Below are 22,272 nucleotides of genomic sequence, written 5' to 3' on the forward strand. Positions count from 1 at the left end.
TTACGAGTCGCTATGAGATATCTATGGACGCCTACGGCCTCCTAAGGACTCGCTACGGACATTCTCCGAGTTTGAATCAAGGAGAAAACTCGGGATAATTCGTGAGTAACTCAGGAAAGTGGGACAGGGGCTCGTCAAGTGTTCTTGGACAACACAATTGTTTTTCCTTAATGATGTCAAAAAAACACCTTGTCTATAAAATGACCATTTTTTGCATTCACCAAATCCATTATTTTCCTTTTAAGGAACATGGGAATGTAATTTGGCCCTTAGAACCATTTCTATCTTTCTCTTAGTTCTGTATTAAACTGTGACCCAACTCCATCTACTTGCCTTTCCCCACATTGACTTAGTAGCTTTGACTATCGATATCAGATATATTTTAAAAAACACTGACTTAGCATCAGTTCTTATGTTACAGTGATTCCAAACTTCTATATTTTAATACAATTTCTGCCTTCCATTATAAAGCCACTGAAATGCTGTACCAGGGTAGGTCCATTGCAGACAGAATGACTGTGATCTTCTTGGGAATTTAACTCCAAGAAAATCAAGCATGTTTTTTAAAATGCTGCACTGTTCTGGAGTCTAAATTAGCCCATATTCAGTGAATGAATTCGACAGGAAAATTTCCACCTGTTAGATCATCAGACCAAGGTTACAGCAATCAGTTTCAAAGTTAGATGACTTGATCTCGCTTTCTCTATATAATGATAGTTTTGAATTGAAACTTTGCCTTTCGTTCTCATTCATTCTTGCTTTGAGCATTAATTTGGAAGTCACACAGTCATTCACAGAACATCCCCGTTTAGTACATGTTGTGATTATCCAGTTTTGATGGCAGTCGGGGATAGAGTGTCAAACAGCCTGGTCTGGAAATTGAGATATATTGATGTCATGTTGATCAGTAAATTTAAACATGACAATGTCTTAGTCACAACATTTGATGCCACAGCTCCCTGCGAAGTAGGTGAATTCTCTTCAAGCTGCATGATTATCATTTCCAGCTGTACTCAAACAACCATGCTTGTGTACAGCCCGATTATAATGTTAAAAATACAGTATCATTTTAACATTGAAATTAATAATGGATCTTTGTACTTGGTCTTTACCTTCCTTCCTGTGCTTTGCTCTATTATACCAAGCATTCTTACCTTCCACTCTCATCCCATTCTATCACTAAAATCTTCCTTCTCTGCTCCGTTCACCTTCATTCTTTACCACTCCCCTCTGGTGCTCTCTCTACTTTTGAAAACCTTCTATAACAGGTCAACGGAATGGCATGTTAATCCTGTTTCACTGTCCGCAGATGTGGATGCCTTGCTGTTTCCAGCGTTGCTTTTATTTCTTTATTTCTTAATCTTTATTTCTTGATGTTTCGCCTCTAAAGAGTACGTTGTATTGTTATTATTTTGTCTTTGTTTCAAGGTGCAGAGTTACAAACGGCCCATGGAGGGCATGTATGGTCCCCCACCAAAGCGCCATGAAAGTGACATGTACAATGTACAATATGGTAGCCAGCAGCAGGAAATGTACAATCAATATGGCAATGCTTATACTGGACCTGACAGGAGATCCATGCAAAGTCAGTACCCATTGACGTATAATAGAGACAGAATGCAGGGTCCAGGTCCGATGCAACAGCATGGGATGCCACCACAAATGATGGGCGGACCGATGCAAGTGTCGTCCACTGAAGGGCCACAGCAGGGGATGTGGCAATCAAGGAACGATATGCCTTATCAATATCCAAACCGGCAAGGCCCTGGAGGGCCTCCACAGGCATCGCCATATGCAGGGATGAACCGCACTGAAGAAATGATGTTACCTGATCAGAGAATGAATCATGAAGGCCAATGGCCTTCGCATATGAACCAACGGCAGCCTTCATACTTGCCTTCAGCTTCCATGGTTCCTATCACACGGCCGGCTCAGTCCTCCTACCAGACTCCTCCTTCAATGCCAAACCACATTTCCAGGGCCCCCAGCCCAGCCCCATTTCAACGGTCTCTAGAAAACAGAATGTCCCCCAATAAATCTCCTTACATGTCGTCCATGAAGATGCAGAAAGTTGGGCCTCCGGTTCAAGCCTCTCAGGTTGCTGTTTCACACCATCATCCTCCCTCTGTAAGGCACGAGATTACCTTTCCTCCTGGTTCAGTGGAAGCATCACAACCGCTCTTAAAAGCAAGGCGAAAACTTACCTCAAAGGATACTGGTAAAAACCTTTTACATTTGAATCGAGTTTGAGTTCATGATGTAGTGTTTGATAATAACTTAACAGGTGTTAAATTCGAAATTTTGAAAAATTCACATGTGAGAAAATATGCAACAGTTTATTTTAAGAAAGGTCATGGGATGTTTCAAATGCTGAACATCGAACAGCAGAGCACAAGAACAGGCCCTTCAACCCACAATATCTGTGCTGAACATAATGCCAAGACCATCTCTTATGTACCTGAGTATAATCCATCTCCCTCCATATGCCAATCCAAAAGCCTCTTAAATGCCACTATCATATCTGCCTCCACCACCGATCCTGCAGTCCATTCCACACACCCACCATCCTCTGAGTAAAAAAACTTGCCCCGCACATCTCCTTTAAACTTGTCCATTCTCGCCCTCTAGTATTTGCTTTTTTTTAATCTGTGAGAAATGGAATCCTACCATGCTTTTCATAATTTTATATACCTCAATCACGTCTCCCTACAACCTCCAGCATTCCAGGGATAACAATCCAAGTCTTTCCAATTTCTCCCTGCAGCTAATACCCTCTAATCCAGGCAACATTCCGGTAAACATCCTCTGCAACCTTTCCAAAGTCTCCATATCCTTCTTGTAATGGGGCGACTGCACGCAGGATTGCAAATGTGGCATAACTAAACTCCAATATAGCTGCATCATGTCATTCTGATTCTCATACTCAATGTATAGCATATGCCTTCTTTCCCATTCTATCCACTTTTGTTGCCACATTCAGGAAGCTCTGAACTTGGACCCCAAGATCCCTCTGCACATCAAAGGTGTTCAGGGTCATGCCATTAATTGTATATTTGCCCTTTACCTTTGACCTCCCAAACTGCAACAGCTTGCACATGCTCAGATTAAACTCCACCTACCATTTCTCCGCCCATTTCTGTTGCTGGTCTATATCCTGCGGTATATCTTGAACGCCTTTCTCACAGTCCGCCACCCCAGCAATCTTGGTCTCATTTTTAATCTTACTAACCAACCCGTCTATGTTTACGTCCAAGCAATTCATCTATATCACAAACAGCAGCGGTTGTAGCACAGACTCCTACAGAACTCTGCTGGTCAGAGACCTCCAGCCACAAACCTTTGTTGTCCTCATCAGTAAGCCAGTTCTGAATCTATAAGACCAAGTCACTGTTAATTATGTGCATCGGCAGACCATGAGAGACTTGATTAAATGCCTTACTGAAATGCATGTAGGCAACATCCATCATCCAACTCTCATCGATTACCTTCATTACTTGCACAAAAAAAATCAAAACAAGTTAGTAAACATCGACGTGCCATGTAGAAAGCCATGCTCACTCTCCCTAATGTATCCATTACCCTCCAAATAGGAGCAAATCCTATCCCACACCAATAGCTTCCCAAGTATTGACTTCGGCTCACCGGCCTATCATTCTCTGGATTCTCTCTCCTTCACTTCTTAAATAAAGGTACAACATTAAACACTCTCCACTCCTGCGGGATTTTGCCTGGAGCGAAAACGCAAAGATCTTCGTCAAGGCTCTTGCAATGTCCTCTCTTGCCTCTCTCACTATCCCATTAGATTCTGGCGATTTTGCAACATTAATGCTCTTCAAGAGCCCAAACACCTCCTCCTTCTTAATCAAACCGCTCTGCACATTAGTGTTCTCCACACTTATCTCACTGTCCTCCACACTTATCTCACAGTCCTTCATTTCCTTCTCCATGATGAAAACAGATACAGTGCCCATTTAATACTCCTACAACCCCAGACTCCAAGCACAAATTCCTCTCTTGATCCATGAGCAGTCCCACTTTCTCCCTGCTTACCCCCTTGTTTATAAAATAGGTATTAAAAACTTTGGATTCTCTTTAATCCAACTCATCAAAGCCATTTTGTGGCCTTTTTCCCCCCCTCTAATAGCAATAATGAGTTACTTTCATTCTTTACATTTCTCAAAGGCCCTCATAAGGTCATATGGAATAGGAGAAGAATTAGGCCATTCAGCCCATCAAGTCTACTCTACCATACAATCATGGCTGATCTATATCTCCTTCCTAACCCCATTCTCCTGCCTTCCCCCCCATAACCTCTGACACTTGCACTAATCGAGAAATGTGTGTCTGTTTCCATCCTCTTAAATCCTGCATCTTCCAAATGTGGGCAACTGTGATGAGCTGAATCCTGTACTCTGTCAGCCAAAGCCTGCTGGATCTCCTGGTTGATAACCATTTGAACTACCCTTCGCATTGGATCCGTCTTCACTAAGGAGGACACAAACAATCTTCCTGATGTACTAGTGGCCAGAGGATCTGGGGTGACGGAGGAACTGAAGGAAATCCACATTAGGCAGAAAATGGTATTGGGTAGACTGATGGGACTGAAGGCTGATAAATTCCCAGGGCCTGATGTTCTTAAGGAATCATGATGGTCTTAAGGTCTCCAGGGTACTTAAGGAAGTGGATCTAGAAATCGTGGACGCATTGGTGATCATTTTCCAATGTTCTATAGATTCACGATCAGCTCCTGTGGATTGGAGAATAGCTAATGTTATCCCACTTTTTAAGAAATGCAGAAGGGAGAAAACAAAGTCCAGTTAGCCTGAGATCGGTGGTGGGGAAGATGCTGGAGTCAATCATAAAAGATGAAATAGTGGCACATTTGGATAGCAGTAACAGGATCTGTCCGAGTCAGCATGGATTTACGAATCTTGCTTGATTAACCTTCTGGAATTTGACTAATCATGCTTGACTAATCTTCTGGATTTTTTTGAGGATGTAACTAGGAAAATTGACAAGGGAGAGCCAGTGGATGTAGTGTACCTGGACTTTCAGAAAGCATTTGATAAGGTCCCATATAGGAGATTAGTGGGCAACATTAGGGCATATGGTATTGGGGGTAGAGTGCTGACATGGATAGAAAATTGGTTGGCAGACAGGAAACAAAGAGTAGGGATTAACGGGTCCCTTTCAGAATGGCAGGCAGTGACTAGTGGGGTACCGCAAGGCTCGGTGCTGGGACCGCAGCTATTTACAATATGCATCAATGATTTAGATGAAGAGATTCAAAGTAACATTAGCAAATTTGCAGATGGCACAAAGCTGGGTGGCAGTGTGAACTGTGAGGAGGATGCTATGAGAATGCAGGGTGACTTGGACAGGTTGGGTGAGTGGGCAGATACAGTTTAATGTGGATAAATGTGAGGTTATCCACTTTGGCAGCAAAAACAGGAAGGCAGATTATTATCTAAATGGTGTCAAGTTGGGAAAAGGGGAAGTACAACGGGATCTGGGGGTCCTTGTACATCAGTCAATGAAAGTAAGCATGCAGGCACAGCAGGCAGTGAAGAAAGTGAATGGCATGTTGGCCTTCATAACAAGAGGAGTTGAGTATAGGAGCAAAGAGGTCCTTCTGCAGTTGTACAGGGCCCTAGTGAGACCACATCTGGAGTATTGTGTGCAGTTTTGTCCCCTAATTTGAGGAATGACATTCATGCTATTGAGGGAGTGCAGCGTAGGTTTACAAGGTTAATTCCCGGGATGGCGGGACTGTCATATGTTGAGAGAATGGAGCGGCTGGGCTTGTACACTATGGAGTTTAGAAGGATGAGAGGAGATCTTATTGAAACATACAAGATTATTAAGGGTTTGGACACGCTAGAGGCAGGGAACTTGTTCCCGATGTTGGGGGAGTCCAGAACCATGGGCCACAGTTTAGGAATAAATGGTAAGCCATTTAGAACGGAGCCGAGGAAACACTTTTTCACACAGAGAGTGGTGAGTCTGTGGAATTCTCTGCCTCAGGAGGCCGGTTCTCTGGATACTTTCAAGAGAGAGCTAGATAGGGCTCTTAAAGATAGCAGAGTCAGGGGATATGGGGTGAAGGCAGGAACGGGGTACTGATTGTGGATGATCAACCATGATCACGTTGAATGGCGGTGCTGGCTCGAAGGGCCGAATGGCCTACTCCTGCACATATTGTCTATTACCTGTCAGGCCTCTCGTGTTAAAATAAATGAAAATTCAATCCAGTAGTCCTTTCTCGCTTCCTCCCAAGCACCTGCCTGTCCTGTCCACTGACGTTTTATCATCACCTTGCATACCGACACACAGCCTCTCGCCTGCCTCACTCCCACATTGGATCCCACCTCCCCGCCAATCCAGTTTATAGCCACCCGAGTGGCACTAACAAACCTGCCTGCCAGGGTATTGGTCCCTCTCTAGTTCAAGTACAAAGCATCCCTCTTGTACAGGTCACTCTGCCCCACGAGAAATCCAATGGTCCAAAAATCTTAATCCCTGCACTCTGCACCAACTCTTCAGCCACACATTCCTCACTATCACAGGGCTGCCAACATTGGGTGAAAGTTGGGAGTGAGAAATTTGCGAGAGACCAAGCCCGAGGGAGCATCGCGACCGGGGGGGGGGGGGGTGGGAGGAGGGTACGGAACATTTGCATTTTTCAGCTTGAAATTGTGCAATATGGTGCATACTGTAGCGAGTCTTATAACGTACACTTGAATGCAATATATATGCTTTAAATTGGATTGGAGCGTTTTTGAAAGGGGGGAGGCTGTGCGATCACTGGCCTTGGGGGTACCCGGTGAGGGAGTGGAGCAACCGAGTGGGGAGAGGGTGTGGAAGAAGGGTAGGAACTTTTTGATGTATTAAAATCATGTTTTAGTGCACTGTAGAAGTATGATTTCAATGTTTTTTGTATGAAGTATTTTTAAGAGATAACTTTTTAAGGGGTAACTTTATCCACACAAAGGGTGATGGGTGTATGGAACAAGCTGCCAGAGGAGGTAGTTGAGGCAGGGACCATCCCAACATTTAAGAAAAAGTTAGACTGATACATGGATAGGACAGGTTTGGAGGTATGGACCAAAAGCAGGTAGCGTAGCTGGGACATGTTGGCGGGTGTGGGCAAGTTGCACCGAAGGGCCTGTTTTCACACTGTATCACTCTATGACTACATTATACCTCCACCATGCATGAATGCTTCAAAATCAAGTGATCGAGTTTTATTGCCATATACTCAAGCATAGAAACATAGAAAATAGGTGCAGGAATAGGCCATTCGGCCCTTCGAGCCTGCACCGCCATTCAATATGATCATGGCTATTCATCTAAAATCAGTACCTCTTTCCTGTTTTTTCCCCATATCCCTTGATGTCGTTAGCCCCAATAACTAAATGTAACTCTCTCTTGAAAACATCCAGTGAATTGGCCTGCACTGCCTTCTGTGGCAGAGAATTCCACAGATTCACAACTCTCTGCATGAAGAAAGTTTGCTCTCATCTCAATCCTAACTGCCCCCCCCCCCCTTTATTCTTAAACTGTGAGCCCTGGTTCCGAACGCCCCCAACATCGGGAACATTTTTCCTGCAGTTACAGTAAGTGAAAATCTAGCAGGCAAGCAGGATGCTTTCTCCAACCACCCCCATTTGAAGTCCACAACCTTCCACCGTTTCTACCCAGTGCTTGGTACTTACTTCCAGCAGCCACTGGTTGTCCTCCAGGATGCACCGAGCCGCAGCCTGATCCATGCCGGTCACCTGGGCGAAATTCGACACAGAGACTCTCTCTCTCTCCCCCCTCTCTTCCGCTCTCTCTCCTCTCAACCCCCCCCTCTCTCTCTCCCCCTCTATCTCTCCCCTCCCCCTCTCTTTCCCCTCTCTCTCTCCTCTCTCCCTCTCTGTCTCTCCTCTCACCCCTCTCTCTCCCCTTCTCCCTCTCCTCTCTCCCCTTCCCTCTCTTCTCCCCCTCTCTTCCCCCCTCTCTCCCCTCTCTTCCCCCCTCTCTCCCTCCCACCTTACTCTTCCCCCTCTCTCTTGTCCCCTCTCTCCTCTCTCTCTCCCCCTCTCCCTCTCTCTCCCCTCTCTTTCCCCTAACTCTCTCTCTCCCCCTCTCTTTCTTCTCTCTATCCCCCTCTTCTCTCTCCCCCTCTCTCTCCTCTCTCTCCCCCTCACTTCCCCCCAACCTCTTTCTCCCTCCCTCTCTATCTCCCCCCTCTCCCTCCCTCTCCACACACTCTCCCCTCTCTCTTTCCCCTCTCTGTCTCTCCTCTCACCTCTCTCTCTTCCCCCCTCTCTCCTCCTCTCTTCCCCATTTCTCCCTCTTACCTCACTCTTCCCCTTGCCCTCTCTCCCCTCTCTTTCTCCTCTGTCACTATCTCTTTTTCTTTGCTCCCCTATCTCTCTCTTTCCCCCTCTCCCCCTCTTCCCCCTCTCTCTTTTACCACCCCTCTCTCTTCCCCTTCTCCCTCCCATTCACTCCTACCCTCTCCTCTCTCTCCACCCCCTCTCTCTTCCCTCTTTCTTCCCTCTCACCCCTCTCCCACTTCCCCCCCCTTCTCCCCCCTCACTCTCTCTCCCCTCTCTCCCCCCCCTCTCCCTCTTCTCTCTCTCATTCACTCCCCCCCTGTCTCTCCCCTCTCTCTCCTCTCACCCCCCTCTCTCTCTCCCCACTGTCTCCCTGTCTCCTTCCCCTCTCTCTCTCTCTCCACCTCCCTTTGAGAGTCTGTCCCTTCGGCACAGAGACTCTCGCGGCAGCGGCAGCTGCGCAACGCCTCCGACGCCCGGGACATGCACTGTCCGGAGTGCTCCATGGCCAGAGCTGCAGCGAGCGACACGCCGGCCCCGGCAAACACTCGTCCGTCCCGGCTCCCCGCATCTGTTCCCGCCGCTGGTTCTGCTCCCATCCCTCCCGCAGCCCCTGCTCTCCAACACCCGCGGACCATGCAGTTTATCCGAGTTTTGAAATTTTCGTTGATCACAAAATTTCTCACCACTGAGCGTGAGAAATTTCTGATGAGCGTGAGGGCGTGAGAGTTTGCTTGAGGGCGTGAGTCTCACGCTCACAAAGCGTGAGAGTTGGCAGCCCTGATATCACATGGCAGTGGGAGTAATCCGGAGATCTCTACCAAGAGGTTGTGCTGTTTAACATTTTACCTGACTCCTATATTCATTCTGCAGCACCTCGTCCCTTTTCCTACCCATGTCATGTTTGCCAACATGTGCAACTTATTCTGGCTACTCACCCTCCCCCTGAGATGCTCAGAGACATCACAAATATACGCCACAGGGTCTGAAGAAGGCTCTCGAACCGAAACGTCACCCATTCCTTCTCTCCAGCATGTTGTGTCGATATAAAATAATTAATGTTGCAATAACTTCTGGAATTATTGCAGTAAAAATGAGATGCAGACCCTCAAGGATTTGAAAACTACAGCACCTGCCGACAAAGCTCTCTGGATTTTGTTTTGTCTCTAGACATCAGAAGAAAATATTAATAAGATTTGAATGGAGACATGCAGATAAGAGCAGAAGGGAATGTTATTTTGTGGTCTATGAAACCAAACTTTCGATTAGCCAAGCTTGTGCATCTATGAGCCAGCCTCCAGTTCAGGTATTCAATTTAGTGTTGTGATATGAATTGGTATTAGTAAGGACACGAAAACTTTAATTCTTGTGAAAATGTTGGCGGGGTTTCTCTGTTAAGATCTGTAAAGAATTTAGATTTCTCTCTGTGTTAGATCTCCCTTTTTTATATTACAATATAGTTAATACCTTAATTCTGTGTATATTTTTCCTGCCCTTTCCCATCGCTTGTGACAGTAGCAAACTGGACCCTTGAGTCTGTAGGTAATAGATTCAAGCCACACGCCAATGACTTAGCATGGGTTCCAAGTCAGCACCTCAGAGAGTGCAAAAAAACATAGGAGGTGATGTTAAAAACACGGTGTGCCTACTTGTGCGAAGGAACGTCTTGGTCTTGTTGCATTTTAAGCATAAATTTGAGGACAAATGGAACTGAACTCTCTATGATAGTTGGTGAGCATCCTCACTTCTGATCTTCATGATTAAGGGACATTTAATAAAGCCGCTGAACGTGGTTGGGCCTAAGATTCAGAAAAACTCCGCAAGTAGTGTCCTTGGCTGTGGTGATTGGCAGCAATAGTTATGACCTACAGTGCCCTCCATAATGTTTGTGTCAAAGACCCATCATTTATTTATTTGCCTCTGTACTCCACAATTTGAGATTTGTAATAGAAAAAAAATCACATGTGGTTAAAGTGCACCTTGTCAGATTTTAATAAAGGCCATTTTTATACATTTTGGTTTCACCATGTAGAAATTACAGCAGTGTTTATACATAGTTCCCCGATTGCTGCAGCATCACACACACACACACACTAACCCCCCCCCCCTGCTTGATATTATATTTATATTATAATTAATATTTAATTAAGAGAGAGATAGAAGAAACTGCAGATGCTGTTTTACCAAAAAAAAGACACAAGGTGTTGCAACTCGGTGGGTCAGACAGCATCTCTGGAAGACGTGGATAAGTGACATTTTGGATCAACACCCTTCTTCAGATTTATTTAGTTAGTTAGATTTAATTCCCACAGATGCCTTCAAGGGATTTGAACACCTTCTCTAGTTCCCTGCACTATCAAGCACATAGTTCACTGATCAGGAACATTGACCAGTGGAGTAAATCTGACAATTCCAATTTGGGAAGTATCCAATGTTGAAATGTTGTAGTAAATGAGTGGCTTTGGCACAAAGTGACCCTGGGCATTTGGAATCCTCAGCGTCAAAGGTGGATGGTGCTGCAAGGTTTGTAGTATAAAGGGCCTGTCCCATTTGGGCGTCATTTGCGTGTCACGTAGGTGGCGTGCAAAGATTTTGTGAATCCCAAAATCCTTGGGCGCCGAGCGCGACCACGCGTCACTGCCTACGTCACCACGCACCATGCGCGCGTAATGCACACCTTGCGTGCATCGTGACGCGTAAATTATGTCGCGTAAATGACACGCAAATGACGCCCTTTAGAGATCAGTTCCCCATCTGATTGCTTCCATTCACATTCTGGAACCTGGTCTATGGTTCTCTTCAAACTGATTGTCCATTGTTTGTTTTACATGGTTCATGTTACAATGACAATAAAGAAACTATTCTATTCTAATCATGGCACAAATCCAAATTGAAGTCTGCAGACTGTTCATCTAAATATATTAAACCTGGGAGCTTTGTCTAACAGCAGTCAGGTTCTTGGACCTGTGCAAATGTAGTGTTGATGTCAAATGTATTATAATAGAGCAGGTCAATGAATTAACTCCCCTTCCCATTCCAAAATGGACATTTTTGTCTCGGGCCTGCTCCACTGTCAGTGTGAGGCCAAAAGGCAAATTGGAGGAACAGCACCTTTTATTTCTCTTGGGCAGCTTACAACCCAGGATTTGAACGTTGATTTCATTCACTCCTTTTCCCCCATCCCCCGCCCTATCCACTCATAAATTTTAGCTTATCCACGAATCTTGTCCCTCTAGATATCACGTAGAATTAATTAAATCTCATGATTTCTGTGATGTTGGTAATTTCAGGACGAAACAGACCCAGATCTTCAACGTCACCTGGGAATAAAGAATGATGCTAAGTGCTTCTTTGCAGCCAAGTGCTGCCCCACCGTTTGTTTCTTGTCCATCACCATTCACCCAACAGATCTAATCAAAGCTCTGCCGTTTTGTCACACTTCCCTCTTCTCATAAGACCTGATGCGGCATTGTAAATAGAAAGTTGTAGCGGCACCTAGTGATGGTTTGGGGAAGTTCAAACCCTGGTCATTGGTTGGCTCGATCATGTGACCGAGGGGGTTCGTTCGCGGGCTTTCCAGTCAGTCGACAGCGCTCCTCCCAGCAACAGGAGCTTTTCTCGTGTTAGCTAGTCAGGCACGCGTGTTACCGAGTTTCATTTCCGTTTTTATTTGACAATAAAAATTATACAACTCAACCTGCCTGGTCTCGCTATAGTGGTGACCCCGACATGATCCACTAAAGCCCGCGAACGAACCCCCGCAGTCACGTGATCGAGCCAACCAATGACGAGGGTTCGAACTTCCCCAAACCACCACGAGGTGCCGCTACAAAGTATTCAAAAGCGTGAAATGCTGCATTGAGAGAAAACTGGGAAAGGGGCAGGAAATGAAGATTGAAAAGTGTAGATTACAATCAGCAGACAAGCCCATACTTCTATCACTGTTATGTAGAAACAAGGAATTGCAGGTGCTGGTTTACAAAAGAGTGACGGATAGCTCAGCGGGTCAGGCAGCATTTTAGGAGATAGACACAAAATGCTGGGGTAATTCAGTGGGACAGGTAGCATCTCTGGATAGAAGGGATGTGTGACGTTTCGGGTCGACACCCTTCTTCAGTCTGAGAGTCAGGGGGGAGGAAGATACAGAGATATGGAAGGGTAAGGTGTGAAAACGAGAGAACAAGGGAACGAAGATCAAGGGAAATGTGGAATGGATCATGGTTAGCCGGGGGAAGGTGACAACGAGGCATACAAAGATAAAATTTCAGGAGCACATGGATGGGCGACGTTTCGGGTTGGGACCCTTCTTCAGATTGATTATATTACTCCTATTAGTCACATTGTGATATCTATCTCCGACAAACTGTTGATCCATCGTCGTCTAATGAAAGTAAATAAATTATAGTTGGTATTTTAATATTCTTTTGAGGAAGGCCTACTCGTGATGTTGTTTTTGAACTTTCTTGAAAATATAACATATAAAGTCTGCTCTACAATGCACTATTAAACCTTTCAGCGTAGTGTAAATGTACTCTTATTCTGCCAGTTTCTCAGTCTCTTGCCCAGAGAAGGTGAATCGAGAACTGAAGGATATAGGTTTAAGGTGAAGGGGATAAGATTTCATAGGAATCTGAGGGGTAACTTTCTCACACAGAGGATGGTGGGTGTATGGAACAAGCTGCCAGAGGAGATAGTTGAGGCTGGGACCATCCCAATGTTTGACAAGTACATGGATAGGACAGGTTTGGAGGGATATGAACCAAACGAGGGCAGGTGTAGTTGGGACATGTTGGCCAGTGTGGGCAACTTGGGCCAAAGGGCCTGTTTTCACACTGTATCACTCCATGAGGCACATGCCTTTGATCGAGCACTTCAGACTGAAAAATGAGATGGCTACCTTCTTCCCAGTACCAGACAGCAGAAAATCCCAAATCTGCACAAGGAATGTTTTGAGATATAATTGTGGTTCATATGCTGTCTCAAATAATTTCAGCAGATCAGAAAGGCAATAAATCCCCAGAACCTGATGGGGTGCATTGAAGATGTTTTTGAAGAGGGTACTGTGGCAATAGTGGATGCGCTGTGTGTCATTTTCCAAAGTTTATTGTTGGAATGGAAGGTAGCAACTGTAACCACAGTATTTAAGGAAGGTGAGAGTATAAACAGTGAACTCAAGGTCAATTAGTCTGTCTTTGTAAGTAGTAAAATCATATTGCGTGGAAACGGGCCCTTCGACCCAAATTATTCATGCCAACTAAGGTGCCCCATCTAAGCTCGTCCCATTTATCAGCATTTGGTCCATATCCCTCCAGATTTTTCCTTTCCAAATGTTTCCATTATACCAGCCAAAACCATATGTGCGGAAGGATGTGCTGGCTCTGGAGAAGGTCCAGAGGAGGTTTACGACAATGATCCCAGGAATGAATGGGTTAACTCATCCCAGTGATGAGCGTTTGACAGCACTGGGCATGTATTCGCTGGAGTTTAGAAGAATGAGGGGGGACCTCATTGAAACTTTCCAAATAGTGAAAGGCTTGGATAGAGTGGATGTGGAGAGGATGTTTCCACTAATGGGAGAGTCTAGGACCAGAGGTCACAGCCTCAGAATTAAAGGACGTTCCTTTAGGAAGGAGATGAGGTGGAATTTCTTTAGTCAGAGGGTGGTGAATCTGTGGAATTCATTGATACAAAAGGCTGTGGAGGCCAAGTTAATAGATATTTTTACAGCAGAGATAGATAGATTCTTGATTAGTATAGGTGTCGGGGGTTATGGGGAGAGGGCAGGAGAATGGGTTTAAGAGGGAAAGAGAGATCATCCATGATTGAATGGCGGAGTCGACTAATTCACATCACTTATGAACTTATCAGAAAAGTTGGATCCCCTTTAAATCTTTTCCCTCGCACTTTAAACCTGTGCCCTCTAGTTGATGATTCCCCTAACCTGACAATATGCTCCATCCATTCACCCTATATATTCCTCTCATTTCTTTCATGCATGGTGGCGCAGCGATAAACTGCTGCCTCACAGCAAATGCAGAACCGGAGACCCGGGTTCCATCCTGACTACGGGTGCTGTCTGTACGGAGTTTGCACGTTCTCCCCGTGACCTGCGTGGGTTTTCTCCGAGATCTTCAGTTACCTCCCACACTCCAAAGACGTACTGGTTTGTAGGTTAATTGGCTTGACAAATGTAAAAATTGTCCCTAGTGGGTGTCGGATAATGTTAATATGCGGGAAACGCTGGTCGACGCGGACCCGGAGGGCCGAAGGGCCTGTTTCCGCGCTGTATCTCTAAACTAAACTAAACCTCTAAAAGATCACCCTTCAGCCTCCTGCGCTCCAAGTCCGAGCCTTCCCAACCTCTCCCTATAGCTCAGGCCATCAAGTCCTGACAACATCCTCATAAATCGTCTCTATATTCTTTACAGCATAATATCATCTTTCCTGGAGCAGTGTTAGCCTTTATTAGCGTTAGAGAAGTCTCGCTTCAATCAAATGTTCTTGGAATAAAGGCCAACAAACGAGTTCCTTTTTTCATCACAAGTACCTGCATGTAATTCAGTAATTGGTGTACAGGGCAGACAGGTCCTTCTGCACACAAATACTTTCTGCACACAATCTCTCACTGCATAAAAACATTCTGCCATTCCATTGATTCTACCCAACTGGATGGCCTTGTATTTGCCTGGTGAGTTAACATGTTCAATGTCCTCCCCACTGTCGCCTAGCTTTGTAACATCAGCAAACTTTAGCAGATTGCAATAGATCTTATCATCCAAATATTTGATATAGATTGTGAACGGTTATTCCCATAGAAATACTGCCACCCAATTCAAAAATGAGGTATTTATTCGTGTTCTTCCTGTTGGAACTAATCCTCAATCCATACCAGTATCCTATCCCCATTACTATGCACTTAATCCAAGGGCCTTTCCCACTTTCACGACCTAATTCACGACCTTTTTTACTCGTGGACATTTTTCATCATGTTGAAAAAACGCCCCGACCTACTTGGTGCCACGAGTACCTACGACTAGCATCACGATATCCTACGACCTCGTGACGACATTGCTGCGTGTATAAGTCAAGGGCAAACTCGGCTGAATTAGGTCGTGAAAGTGGGACAGGCCCTTATCTCTTACATTGCACCTTCTCCAAGTCCAGGAGGGCAACTGGTTTGCCTTATTTACGCTGCCAGTTACAGACAAAATATTACCAGCAGATTTGTCAAACACTATTTCAGTTTCATAACTCCATGTTGAGTCTGCCCAATCTCTTTTATTATTTTCAAAGTATCCTGTATCAACATCCTCAATAATAAATTCTAGCATTCTCCCTCCTCCACATAAATGTGTAGGTAGCAGACGACACTAAATTAGGTCATGTTGTTGATGGTGAAGTTGGTCATCGAAAATTGCAGGGCAAGTGGCTGAGGAATGTGTGAGGTGTTTCATTTTAGCAAGTCAAACCAGGGCCTTCGCAGTGAATGGTAGGACCCTGGGGAGTGTTGTAGAGTGTTAGGGCATAGCGATAGTGTTACTGCCTTGCAGTGCCAGAGACCCGGGTTCGATCCTGACTACGGGTGCTGACTGTACGGAGTTTGTACAGTTCTGCATGGGTTTTCTTCGATTCCTTCAAACGCTACAAAGACATACAGGGTTGTAGGTTAATTGGCTTGGTATAAATGTAAAATTGTCCCTAGTGTGTGTAGGGCAGTGTTAATAGAATAGAATAGAATAGAATAGTTTCTTTATTGTCATTGTAACATGAACCATGTACAACGAAATTGTAAAATGTCAGCCAGTCAGTGCACCATTCAAACATTTCTAAAAGCTAACGATACATACAAGGTAAAATATTTAAAAAAAGATAAACAACTAAAATAAATATCATGAAAATAGCACGCATAAACACCCAGCCCTACATCCTTCTGTCGATTTCACAGTCTCTTAGTATGTATCGCCCCTGCGTTCCTTGGCGGCTACATTTAGTGCCTTTATAGCAGTGGGGTAAAAACTGTTTTTAAGACAGGGGATGTGCGGGGATCGCTGGTCAGCATGGACTCGGTGGGCCGAAGGGCCTATTTCCGCGCTGTATCTCTAACCTAAACTAGACTAAAGCAGAGGGATCTAAGAGTATAATTACATAGTTTGCTGAAAATGGCATCACAGGTATATAGGGTGGAGAAGGCTTGCAGGCTTACATCACTCAGGGTATTGAGAATAAAGTTGGGACATTATGTAACAGTTGTACAAGATGTTGGTGAGGCCGCATTTGGAGTATAGTGTTCAGTTTGGGTGAAGGATACCATTAAGGCAGGAACGGGGTACTGATTGGGGATGATCAGCCATGATCACATTGAATGGCGGTGCTGGCTCGAAAGGTCGAATGTCCTACTCCTGCACCTATTGTCTAAGCTGGAATGAGAGCAGAGAAGATTTATGAGAATGTTGTCAGGACTTGAGGGCCCAAACTTTATTCAATGGCGTTTAGGAGGCTGAGGGGTGATCTTACAGAGATATATTAAAATCATGAGAGGAACAGATAAGGAGAATGCACAGAGTATTTTTCCATGTCAGCAGAATCAACAAGACATATGTTTAGGATGAGAGGGAAAGATTTGACAGGAACCTGAGGGGCAACATTTGAACACTGGGTATATGGAAGTAGTCGGTGGGACCGGATCAGGAATATATTATACCTACCTAGTCTCCCTTCCCAAAGATGCATATCCTCACAAAAGAAGGAGTGCAGCGAAGGTTCACTAGGTTGTTGTATGAGGAAAGATTGAGTAGACTGGCACTATATACTCTCATTTGGAGGAAGGAACTGCAGATGCTAATTCACGCTGAAGATAGACACAAAATGTGGAGTAACTTAGCAGGGCAGGCAGGATTTCTGGAGAGAAGGATTGGATGACGTTTTCAGTCTGAAGAAGGGTCTCGACCCAAAACCACGCATTCCTTCTCTCCAGAGATGCTGCCTGTCCCGTTGAGTTACTCCAGCACTTAACCTACAAACCTGCATGTCTTTGGAGTGTGGGGCAGGTGAGCTGACCTGGGCACTACAGCCAGTCCCGAGGTAGGCAAGCTGACCTGGGCACTACAGCCAGACCTGGGGCAAGCAAGCCAAATGATTAGCAATTATCTTGCTGAATTGCAAAGCAGATACTGGGCAGAATGGGAAGCCCCTTCTACTACTTGTGTTCTTATGACATCTCTAAGTCCCACCTTAGTTGGTGCTTCTTTAAGAGCAACTTCCTTGTGTGTCTTAGCTTACCAGAGTTTACTATCTAAATCGATTCAGCATAATGCCATTGCAGTCTAACATCCTTGAGTATAAGTGATGTTTCAATCCAACTGGAAAAAAACCTGATTAAAATTGTATGAATGTATGTGTGCTCTCAAAAGAAAATTAAATATTTAACAGCTGATTAAACTTAGAGTAACTTCAGTGTCTGATTTGAATACCATTGCCCAAACGAATGCCACGAATAAAGGCTTCATGCTGTTCCTGGTTAACTGACACTATTGTTAATGACATTGAAAACGGTTCACACAACTGTTTGATTACCAGGTTTCAGAAGGACAGGGACTTGTATTTTAATGGCCATGAACAGGCAAGGAAATTGCTTGCTTAAACACAAGCAAAGTTTTACAAATATTACTTGAAGAGCTTCGGTTACACACATTAAAATGTGTCTCTTAATCAGGACAGGGTGGGCTTCAGTCTGGATTGCTCAAGGAGACTGCTCATAGACTATCCCACCGCACAAAATGGCAATGAGGTTTCAAGAGCAGTGGAATTACAGAGAAATACAGCAGCAGAGATGAGAACAGGCCGTCATCAGGTCATGTGATGAGAGCAGATTTAGGCCATTCGGCCCATCAAGTCTACTCCGCCATTCAATCATGGCTGATCTATCTCTCCCTCCGAACCCCATGCTCCTGCCTTTTCCGCTTAACCCCTGGCACCCGTAGAAATCTAGAATCCATCTATCTCTGCCTTAAAAATATCCATTGACGGCCTCCACAGTCTTCTGTGGCAAAGGATTCCACTGATTCACTGCCCTTTGACTAAAGAATTCCTCCTGATCTCCCTGGTGGGACACATCCCGTGGGGGATGATTCAAGAATTCCCCGATCCAATTCTTGCTCTCATGTTAAAGCACTTTGGACATCTTATTATCTAATTCCACTCATCTATTTACAACCTCCTTTAGCACATTGCCTTCCTCCTCGCCATTTACTGCATTATCAGAATTCCATTTTCATCTGAGCATATTGATTTCTCTCACTTCAGGTAGCCCCGGCATTCCCTCTCTCTCTATCCTTCCCCTCGCACTAGCTTCTCATTTTCACCCTACAAACAGCTTACAAACAGCCTGTTTCCTTTAACATTGTAGCTTTTGTGCATATCTTTCACTCATTGTTCTTTATCTCTCCACATCACCCGCCTATATCTCTCGTTTCCCTTATCCCCAACCAGTCTGAAGAAAGGTCTCGTCCCGAAACCTTCAAAGGAGTTGGAGGAATTGAGTGAAATCCGGGTTAGCCGGGAAGTGGTGTTGGGTAATTTAATTTAATTTAAATGGATTAAAGGCCGATAAATCCCCAGGGCCAGATAGGCTGCATCCCAGAGTACTTAAGGAAGTAGCTCCAGAAATAGTGGATGCATTAGTAATAATCTTTCAAAACTCTTTAGATTCTGGAGTAGTTCCTGAGGATTGGCGGGTAGCAAACGTAACCCCACTTTTTAAGAAGGGAGGGAGAGAGAAAACGGGGAATTACAGACCAGTTAGTCTAACATCGGTAGTGGGGAAACTGCTAGAGTCAGTTATTAAAGATGGGATAGCAGCACATTTGGAAAGTGGTGAAATCATTGGACAAAGTCAGCATGGATTTACAAAAGGTAAATCATGTCTGACGAATCTTATAGAATTTTTCGAGGATGTAACTAGTAGCGTGGATAGGGGAGAACCAGTGGATGCGGTGTATCTGGACTTCCAGAAGGCTTTCGACAAGGTCCCACATAAGAGATTAGTTTACAAACTTAAAGCACACGGCATTGGGGGTTCAGTATTGATGTGGATAGAGAACTGGCTGGCAAACAGGAAGCAAAGAGTAGGAGTAAACGGGTCCTTTTCACAATGACAGGCAATGACTAGTGGGGTACCGCAAGGCTCAGTGCTGGGACCCCAGCTATTTACAATATATATTAATGATCTGGATGAGGGAATTGAAGGCAATATCTCCAGGTTTGCGGATGACACGAAGCTGGGGGGCAGTGTTAGCTGTGAGGAGGATGCTACGAGACTGCAAGGTGACTTGGATAGGCTGGGTGAGTGGGCAAATGTTTGGCAGATGCAGTATAATGTGGATAAATGTGAGGTTATCCATTTTGGTGGCAAAAACAGGAAAGCAGACTATTATCTAAATGGTGGCCGACTAGGAAAAGGGGAGATGCAGCGAGACCTGGGTGTCATGTTACACCAGTCATTGAAAGTGGGCATGCAGGTGCAGCAGGCAGTGAAGAAAGCGAATGGTATGTTAGCTTTCATAGCAAAAGGATTTGAGTATAGGAGCAGGGAGGTTCTACTGCAGTTGTACAGGGTCTTGGTGAGACCACACCTGGAGTATTGCGTACAGTTTTGGTCTCCAAATCTGAGGAAGGACATTATTGCCATAGAGGGAGTGCAGAGAAGGTTCACCAGACTGATTCCTGGGATGTCAGGACTGTCTTATGAAGAAAGACTGGATAGACTTGGTTTATACTCTCTAGAATTTAGGAGATTGAGAGGGGATCTTATAGAAACTTACAAAATTCTTAAGGGGTTGGACAGGCTAGATGCAGGAAGATTGCTCCCGATGTTGGGGAAGTCCAGGACAAGGGGTCACAGCTTAAGGATAAGGGGGAAATCCTTTAAAACCGAGATGAGAAGAACTTTTTTCACACAGAGAGTGGTGAATCTCTGGAACTCCCTGCCACAGAGGGTAGTCGAGGCCAGTTCATTGGCTATATTTAAGAGGGAGTTAGATGTGGCCCTTGTGGCTAAGGGGATCAGAGGGTATGGAGAGAAGGCAGGTACGGGATACTGAGTTGGATGATCAGCCATGATCATATTGAATGGCGGTGCAGGCTCGAAGGGCCGAATGGCCTACTCCTGCACCTAATTTCTATGTTTCTATGTTTCTATGAAACATCACCCACTCCCTCTCTCCAGAGATGCTGCCTGTCCTGCTGAGTTACTCCAGCTTTTTGTGTCTATCTTTGGTTTAAACCAGCATATACAGTTCCTCCTTAGCCATTATCATCTGAGTTATGCGCTGAGTTAAGTGTTTTATTTTAATTCATTCACAGGCCATTTGAGAAAGCAGTTGAGAATGAACTATAGTGGTGTGGTAGGGAAATACACAGGGATCGGATATGTAGATAAATCAACTGGACCCTATACGACAATCTAGCAATTTCACTGTCGCCATTACCGACACGAACCTTTTAACATAAGATCGATTCAGTTGAATTTCACATCCTGAGGTGGATTGAAGCTTTTGAGTTGTGTGTGCAATAACATTCATCATTTTGTTACCATGCAGTCCATACTGAATGATCAGAATCCAGGATGTAACTATAGCAACAATGCTTGCATAGCAAACTCTGATCAGCATCGTTGAAAACATTAGCGACGCAGTGGTGCTGGTTTCCGACGGAAACGTTGACGGACGCACCACACATCTCTGTTCTCCAGTTCCTGCGGACCTCCGCCGCTGGAAGTACAGGGTTTTGGTGTGTGTGTGCTTTACCATCATTCCTTACAATGTACGATAGTGATCGCAACTTCTACTAAAGTGTGGATGGCCGTTGGCTCGCCAGAAGCTCATCCGCCCTTTGACAGGTCTTGTTTTTGGTCCTGCTGAGGGACCACAGCCCCCTCCTCAAACTCTGCCCTGGCATAAATAGCCATGTGTCAGTTCTTTCATTATTTGGTGTTAATTTGATCACCTGAGGTATTGCAAGTACAGGTTTGACTAACAATGTTTGAATGATCTTTCAGGAGCACCGGAGGCATGGCGGGTTATGATGTCCCTCAAGTCCGGCCTTCTGGCTGAAAGCACTTGGGCACTGGATACCATCAACATCTTACTGTACGATGATAGCACTGTAGCGACATTCAACCTCTCGCAGGTCGGTATACATACCTGAAATTAAGACGTTGTATTTTTGAATTTTGTGATCCTATTATCTGAGCTGTTTTTAGCCCAAGATTGCTGATTACTGATGGTGGATGTAGAATTGATTTCCTCTTCAACCTGGTCTTCATCTTTTCCTGCAGATTTGTATTTTTGTACTTTTTTTTTGGAATAATTGAAAGATACAGCATAGAAACGAGCCCTTCAGCCACCGAGTCCATGCCAACCATTGATTACCCTTTCACAGTAGTTCTATGTTATCGCAATATCGCCTCCACACCCTGCATACAGCAGCCAATTAACGTACAAACCCACATGTCTTTCGGATGTGGGAGGATACCAGAGCACCCGAAGGAAAACCACACAGTCACAGGGAGAATGTGCAAACTCCACGCAGACAGCACCCAAGGTCTGTATCGAACCCGGGCCTCTGGCGCTGTGAGGAATCTGCTCTGCTAGCAGCGCCACAGAGCCACTGCTCTACTACTTCTCCTGTGGATATCATCATTGAAAAGCTATCAGAGACATTGCACTAACGTGATGGGATGTGCAGTGATAATTCATGCCATTTTATTTTTCTGACTGCTGGAGTCAGTCCCTCAAGATTATGTTCCCCAAGGGACTACATCACACCAACCGGAAAGCAGGATGACTCTGTAATACAATCACATCCTCTGTTAAACTACAGCATGCATTTTGAAATCTTCGTGGGTTCTGTAACACTTTGGTTATAGTGATTGATTTATTAGGAAATGAGT

The 22,272-nt window shown here is 44.8% G+C and overlaps 1 protein-coding gene across 8 annotated transcripts in view; it reads left to right on the top strand.

The window, feature by feature from the left end:
- arid1b (AT-rich interaction domain 1B) overlaps positions 1-22,272 on the top strand; it is a 492,096-nt gene that overhangs the window by 462,363 nt on the left and 7,461 nt on the right. For 5 of the 8 annotated variants that reach the window (XM_033025053.1, XM_033025055.1, XM_033025057.1 and 2 more), the window contains 2 exons: positions 1,429-2,218; positions 21,379-21,509. In XM_033025053.1, the coding sequence (XP_032880944.1) occupies positions 1,429-2,218; positions 21,379-21,509 (921 nt within the window). The remainder of the gene's footprint in view (positions 1-1,428; positions 2,219-21,378; positions 21,510-22,272) is intronic. The other 3 variants (XM_033025058.1, XM_033025054.1, XM_033025059.1) reach the window with 1 other exon arrangement.

This window comes from Amblyraja radiata, chromosome 8 (genome assembly GCF_010909765.2).
Source record: "Amblyraja radiata isolate CabotCenter1 chromosome 8, sAmbRad1.1.pri, whole genome shotgun sequence".
Lineage (NCBI taxonomy): Eukaryota > Metazoa > Chordata > Chondrichthyes > Rajiformes > Rajidae > Amblyraja > Amblyraja radiata.